Here is an 8,242-nt window from a genome sequence, read left to right on the forward strand (position 1 = left end):
AAGTCATTCAATACACACCTATATTCTCCCAATAGGCAACCTTCCTTTATTATTGAAAAAACGTGTTAATCCTTTAATAAGCTACATACATGTAATTCAGTGACAGGTATGCATTCCACCTCAAAGCTGCTAATACATGTACAGATACAGTACATGTATTAGTTCCTGGTTGCACAATGCAATAGCTTTTAATTGCTGAGCACTATAACCTGGTAATTTATCAAAGTACATGTAAACACACATGATTGTAGCATTATGGATAAAATCAAATTTTGCTATCTGAATGGTCATTAATAATCAAGTGCTCAGGCCTCCACAACACAAAATTTACCAATAGACCCTGGAACACTTGATAGTTTACAATCATCATTTTTTTTATGAAAAACAACATATTCATAAAATCAGATGATAACCTTTGTTTTACAATTATAGATCACTTGTACTTTAAATTTGAACTCTAGTGACCCAATGTTACTGTATGCAATTTACTGCCTTATTACATCACAGTATTCAAAGATAAAAACGCTTGTATTAGGGTTAATAAAAATTTACTGTCATTGTGTGTAAACATCTTGAAACATGTGCATTGAAATGTAATGATATCCAATCCTACATACGAAGGCTGGATCATTCCAACAGACACTGTCTATAGAGTACTGAAGTGATGATGTCACAATTTTTTTCTTCAGCTTTGTTTTAATATATTTTGGTAGAGCATGATGAAATACCACCACTACAAAAATTTGGTGGGAATTGGTCCATGGGGGCCTGAGATATGACCTCGTGAATACATAATTAGCCCCATTTTAAGTCAATGTATTATTGGCATGGTTCCTATATACATGTAGAACCAGGCCAATAATATATTGACCTTAATGGGGCTAATTATGTATTCATGAGGTCATAACTAAGGCCCCCATGTACCAATTCATTCCAAATTTCGGTATTGGATGCTTTTAATCATGCTCTACCAAAATATGGTATCAAAAATGCTGAAGTTCAAAATTTGAAAATTGATGACATCTATTTCGAGGCATAGGTTCTGTCTCATGAGTATCATCTCCGTCTCCATCTAATCAGACTTTCTTACAGTGAGATCAGAGATCTCTGGCACTGCCAAATCAAATGCTACAAAGTCTCCAGACAATATACATGTACTCTACCCTACAAGCAAAATATATTTTAAATAAGTAATGATTATGAAATAATTTGTGATTGTAATAAAGAATTATGATTCCAGTGTAAAATCCTCAAGTAAAAACTGCAGTGTTTGTCATGGATAGCAGTCACTCAGTAGGTCTGTTTATCGATGGGAAGATCAGTCGGCTACATGTAGACAATCTAAACAGCACATGGTCTTGCCTTCATGTATCTGGTGGTCGGCCCATTGATAGTATCAATTATCATAACATTGTCCATTAAATGAGTACATGGATTGCATATTATTAGGCTTATTGTTTTCCATGACAAACACCACGATGGCGGTGCAACCATTGACAATTTGACAATTCTTGCAGATCCTCAAATTTAATGTATTAGCAAATGGCAATTGATAATCAAATTTTCACCAAAAGAAAAAATGGGAAATGACTTTTGAGACCTTGTTTAGATCTCCACATGTAGTTATTTTTTGGAAACATGTGATTTATACAAAAAGGGTCAGGCATCTCAGAGATGAGACAGGCTGAGACAAGAGTAAACTTCATTAGATGGATCTAGCCCTACATCTTTACAAGGCTACATCATTATTTTTTTTTATTTTACTCTCCAAATGTTTCCTGGCTAAAACTTAACTTAAAATTTCTTCTTTATACTTATCGTCAATGACAATGTAGTGTGACATTGTACTTTCGATCAAATTTTATTGTCAGGCATTACCAGAAAAACCAGACAGACCAAACAAGAAATATTAGAGACGTGCATGAGAATGAATGGCATCTTCAATTTATATTATAAACTTGGCTCACCAATAATGATGCAGAGAACTCCGACAATGACAAAGATCACTCTGAAACGTTTCCAAACCGTCATGACTGATGCCCAGTTCATACTTGGTCTCCTTCTAAAGCACAAATTAGTCCTTGATTTTCCGTTGTGTGTGCAGGGAGACAAATCAGAAAGATCTCTGCCTGCTCTGGAAATGCCCAACCGATCGCACCAGCTGCGCGACTTTGTCCCTTGTTGTGAGTGATGCGCTGAACCGCTAGCTTCCCGAGAGTAGTCCGGCACGGCTTGGCCGTGCATGCCAAGCGGGGTTGTAGCTCACCAAAGGAACAGCAAACAGGGAAATCCAGCCGTCTAATTCATTAAGCAAACAGTCGTGTGGAACAAAGTCCATTATTAATCTCCCTTCCCCTTCATCTTGTAATGAATCAATCTAATCCTTGTGTTTATCACTCTTAAAACCACAAAATGAAGACATTTTAAGAATTTCGCACGAGAGGCAGCGGCAGATTGTCCTTCTCCATGACCAACGATAATAAGGTATCCCGAAATATGAAATGAAAGCAGATAATCGATCGCGACGTGTACAAAATGACGTATACACTAATTTTCACAGAGAAAATAAAAATATTTAATAACAGAACATGTACTAGAAATTTATGTTGGTAACTTATCCTTCCTGATTTTCAGGCGTTTAAAGTTTTTAGGTTTTCAATTACTATTTCAAGCGGAAGTTTATAGGATTACATAAAATAGAGACTCGACCAATAACCGACCAATTCAATTTTTTGGGGGGATCGGGGCTATAAAGGGGGCTATAGGCTAGATCCATTGATTAGTTTAGTTTGGCCTTTGGGGAAACCTGGTGAATAGAATTTACCAGTGATAATCATAATCATAATATGCGCTCAAATTTTCTGCCTGCACTGCCCTTTTCAATGATGTTTTATATAAACAAATTATGGAGCATATATGGGTGCTTAGTTTCAGTCAATGAAGATCTAGGGCCTTTCATATAGAATGGGGCGATGTCAGCGGCTTTCTGCGCCTCGTAGGGCCTCGGGATGCGGTGTCAAATCCAATGATCAGGGGAGGGGGGGGGAATGAAATGACTTGTCGGATGTTTCATCCGACAGTGACAGTTACCATAAGAACTGAGCTTCTTAGCCAATCAGAGTCAAGGAAAGTTGTCAAATCCGACACGACTTGTAAGATTAATGTTGGTGAACGGGGGCCGATTGCACGAAAGGGTCTTTCCAAGGACCGTCTTTCGTGTCGCCCATCTTTTATGATACGCAATAGGCGGGTTGTTTCTGAAATTTATGATAAAGAATAAGATTCGTTAGCTTGCTTTTAAATCAAATTTTATACAATTTCATGATACATCACATCATTTCATAAACAAATATTTTGTTTATTTTAAAGGACGAATGAAATATGTTTGCAGATGATTTATTTTAAATGCGTTTCACATGGCGCATCATAAAAGATGGGCGACACGAAAGACGGTCCTTGCAAATACCCTTTCGTGCAATCGGCCCCTGCTTCCCAGTGTTTGTACTTCTGATAATCCTTGTCTGGGGCATAAAGACGAAATTGCAAAACGTGTAAAGCGTCGAATCGGAGATTGGGAGGCTTCATCAACTCAGCCCCCCCCCCCCCAACATATTTTCAGTAAAAATGTTTTAAAAAAATAGTAAATAACAATCAAACCGTTATTTTAGGTATGGTGCCCCTCACTTTAGGATCAACCCCCCCCCCCCCCCCAGTGTTATTTTTTTCCAATAAGCGGGCCTTTATACAATGGTACACAGAAAGGATGTGGCCTGTTTTTAATAATAAAATTACAAGAAAAACAAAACAAAACATGAAGAGCATCGCCACTATATACGGGGTGTCGACGATATATCTGCCATTTAAAATCAATAGGGCGACCCATCCAACAAATAGAATAGAATGATTCAAATAAAACTCATAGCAATGAAAAAAAACAACATCGACCCAAAATTTGATGTAAATACAAATTGAACATTTTGACAGTTTGCATAAAAATTATTGGGATTTATGAAAACAAGGAAGCCAAATGACACACATGTGTTAATAATTTTGTGAAGTATGCGATATCCATTTTTTCTCTCCCACAAGGCCACAAGACATGTAAGTATAACGTGATTTGATTTTTTTACCGAACATAGGCAATCCACATTTTAATTCAATAAAGGTGATTTTTTTATTAAAATATACAAATGTGAAACATTTATCAGAATAAAATACTGTACCTAGCTCTATCAGCTATCTAATCTGCTTGATAGAATAGCTCTGCTACGCAAACACTGTTTGCTGAAAGCAAGGTAAACTTTTGAAGTCCCCTAACATTCATTTAATTTGAAAAATTAAAATGATTTCAGTATCATGCTTGGTGGGTTTTTGTTCCCCCGGGGGGGTTCTATTTATAACGAATCAACTTGCGATCCGGATTAGACTTTATTTTTAAAAATGATTTAAGAAAAAAGATTTTCGCTCGCAAGAGGGCACATTTAGTTCATCATAACGACCGAGCATTAATAAAGGGTCTAAAATAAATAATCGTTTACCCTATATAGATATTATCATTTATAAAGAAAATGAACCAAATTATCCATACTCGTAAGTAAGTGACTATCACAAAATCACTTAAAGCGATGGTCCGGGCTGAAAAGGTACGACATGAAGAGGATATGATCTGAAGCGTGAGGGTAAATAACTTGTGATTACATCAATTTTATTCTGCATTCCAATTGTAAATTAGCAAATTTGAAAACAGCTGAAATCGGGAAAAAATATCTGAAATTTAGGCCTATCAACAGTTTAAAGACCTTAGCGATAATTACAAATTTATATTCATAATGAAACTTGATAATGAAAGCATAATTGATAATTTCTATAAGTTCACCAAAACCATTATCAATAAGAGAGGTGAGCTTTAACATCAACTACATTTTTTTTAACTTTCATTCAAGCTATCTAAAATCCAATGTACACCAACGATATATCTCTATCATTAAATATACATGTAGTTACTTCCTGATCGATAAATAGATAACTTATGTATTGTGCTTCATAATATTGCATTATATGCTATACTTTCTGTGTTTAATTTCAATACGTCATTTCTCTTTGTATATAAATGTATATGTATAATTGCAAATCTGTGGAAGATGTATTGCTGATTTATACGACATACAGTTATGAATATTTTTGTTTATGTTATCATTCTATGTATTGTAAAACAAAATATTCATGCAAAATTAATGAAGTTTGTTAATAGATTCAAATTCAAATTGAAACTAAGATTACATATTTTCTTTATTTATTTTTCCTGGGAAAGGTAGTTGACGCACTGTACCGTACGGTGATTTATCGATTTTTCTTTACAAAAAATTCGTGGCAAAATTAATGTGAGTAACTTGTTTATTGTGAATAGACTTCTAACCTTGATCGGCTTTTCTTTTCAATATATTTTTTGGAAGAATGATTCTTGGGTAAATTATCGACAAGGCTCATGAATTTCTAAATCAACCATTCCGCTGTGAATGTGTCGATCTGAACACCTTTTCCTGTCCACGTAAAAATCACATAATTCACCTTATAGTTAGATACGGTCGTTGAACAAGAACATCATGGACCATGTGTATTGCTTCCAAATTATTATCATCAATCTCCTCGTTGGATGTAGGTCTAGTCATCATCATCATCATCATCACCATCATTATCATCACCACCATCATCATCAGCAGCAGCAGCAGCATCATCATCTTCATCATCATCATTTCAGCAGCATCACCACCACCATCACTATCAATACAGCAGTAGCAGCGCAGCATCATCATCGTCTTCCTCATCACCAGCACCAGCACCATCATCATCATCATCATCCTCTTTATCAATCACTATCATCCTCATCATTATCATCACCATCATCATCATCATCTTCATCATCACCATCATCATCATCATCACCATCATCATCACCATCATCATCATCATCACCATCATCTTCATCATCATCACCATCATCATCACCACCATCACCATCATCATCATCATCCCACCATCATCATCATCACCACCATCATCATCATCACCAACACCATCCTCATCATCATCACCATCATCATCATCATCATCATTCTCTTCATTAGTCACCATCATCCTCATCATTATCATCACCAAATAAATTCAAGCCTAAAACCTATGGCCCGTATTGTGAAGTCAGGTTAAACTTAGACCATTGTCTAACTCTGCACTAAAATTATGGGAAGCCAAGTGTCAAAAGCTTTATTAAGTTGTATATTTCTTATATTTACTGTGCTCTTTCCTGATTCTTCAATGGTGAAGACAATCATCTATTTTATGCTTCCAAGACAAGTATGAATGATTTGAGAGCCAAACGAGCTGAAATATGATATCTCTACTGTTAGTGATTTATTTAACAATTGGCTATCCATACTGAAACCATAACTTTAAACCTGAGTAAGGGCCTGCAATTTCAAAACAAAATAATAGAAATTTGATGGCCAAGCCATGAATTATGATTATGTCTCTTCTCATATTATACATCCAAAATGGTAATTAAATTGAACAAGAAAACACAACATGATTTTAAACTTTGTACAATATATTTTATTACTTCTCAAGGTGCATACATATATACAAACATATATATAACTATCATATGAACATACATTTCCTTTATTCTAATATGATTTGCCTAAATATGAAGGGAAATTAAATTTATTTAAATTAAATCATGTGAAAGGTTAAGCAAAGCAGAGTGTATAACGGATGGAAACATTTGGATTATATTGTTTGGATGTACACTTCAACAAAATAAGAAACTTAAAATACCAAACCTCTGTGAATTTTGTTTACAGCATAATCCAACTTATAATATGAAAAATATTAAGTAGAGATGAAAAAAAATATAAGGTGATTATGATTAGATTGTTTCATATTGACGGAAGTACACTCTCCTTGGAACATACATTTCATTCCCCTCAATTATTTTTATGAAAAGGAAAAGAGCGCCCTCATGCTTCAGAAACATGAACATCCAGAGTCAGTCTGAATGGCATCAGCTCCTGGGCCCTTCTGCATGCAATCAAGCATATAAATCAAATATTTAATCAAACATTTTTTTTTTCATCTTATCAAAATGGTTTCAGATTTAATGCTTACCAAACCTTCAACTCATTAATGAATTCCTAATGAAATTAGAAACATTATGGATTTGATATTATATTATAACATATCTGCTTCTCATAGAAAAATCTGAATAGAAAGTTGAAAAATACTCTCTAACAGACAGAAAAATCACTATACAACAGTAACCATGTGCATATCCGGGGTGCATATGCTTTCAATATTGCTAAGTTTTCAAGTTAAGCATCAACTCTTTAACTAATAAATCAAAATTCATTTGGAAAATGTGAAATATAAATCATTTCATAATTACCTAGATAAATGAATTGCATACAGATGAAAGCGAAGCTACTATGGACGGAGGTTGTCAACTTGTCATCGTACATTTTCAAAATGGAATTACACATTCATCACGGGCCGGGGAGGCCAGTCAAATATATTGTTGTAGACAAGCGTGACCAAAAAATACGTTAAAAGGGTTGTTTTTTTTCAGGTTTTGACGCGGGCCGCGACTGCACTCGTTAAGGGTATCAAAAACACCGATTAACAAAAAGGGGGTAGTTTTGAAAGACTGGTTAAAGGTAAATCGCAGATTCAAACGTACTTAGTGTGTTTTTTTCCAAAGCTTGTTTTTAAAGACTAGCCAAACATGTTTAGGGAATGTTTTTTTCCCCCAATCTTTTTCCCGGGGGTCATAATTTGCCGACAAGCCCACGTAAAACTGTTTAGGGGGTTATTTTGAACACAGAGAAAACCATGTTTAGGGTGTGTTTGGAAATAATCTGGCCACGCGTGTGTACAGCAATACATTTGACTCCCCCCCCCACTGCTATTAATATGTACTATAGTTTTCATTGTCACACAATAGTCAAGTATTTTGTAATACTAAATAGGTTCATTATTGCGGATTGAAATAATCGCTAGAGGGTATTCATTTGTCTCGCAATCTACTATGGTCAACAAGGAAAATCATGATCACTCTCGCAAAAAGTGTTCACTGGCTTTCTAGGAAATTTGTGATCACTCTCGCAAAAAGTGTTCACTAGCTTACAAGTTCACGAGCTTTCGAGTGCCGCTGCAACTCTTGATCAAGTGACGAAAATTGTCTGATAAGTAT

At 35.2% G+C, this 8,242-nt stretch overlaps 1 protein-coding gene across 1 annotated transcript in view; it reads right to left on the bottom strand.

The window, feature by feature from the left end:
- The window catches only part of LOC121429479 (UDP-glucuronic acid decarboxylase 1-like), a 53,356-nt gene extending 50,859 nt beyond the window's left edge, over positions 1-2,497 (bottom strand). Inside the window, exon 1 of the mRNA XM_041626501.1 lies at positions 1,968-2,497. Within this exon, the coding sequence (XP_041482435.1) occupies positions 1,968-2,244 (277 nt within the window). The 5' untranslated portion in view covers positions 2,245-2,497. The remainder of the gene's footprint in view (positions 1-1,967) is intronic.
- Positions 2,498-8,242: the final 5,745 nt, after the last annotated feature.

This window comes from Lytechinus variegatus, chromosome 16, assembly GCF_018143015.1.
Source record: "Lytechinus variegatus isolate NC3 chromosome 16, Lvar_3.0, whole genome shotgun sequence".
NCBI classification, from domain to species: Eukaryota; Metazoa; Echinodermata; class Echinoidea; order Temnopleuroida; family Toxopneustidae; genus Lytechinus; species Lytechinus variegatus.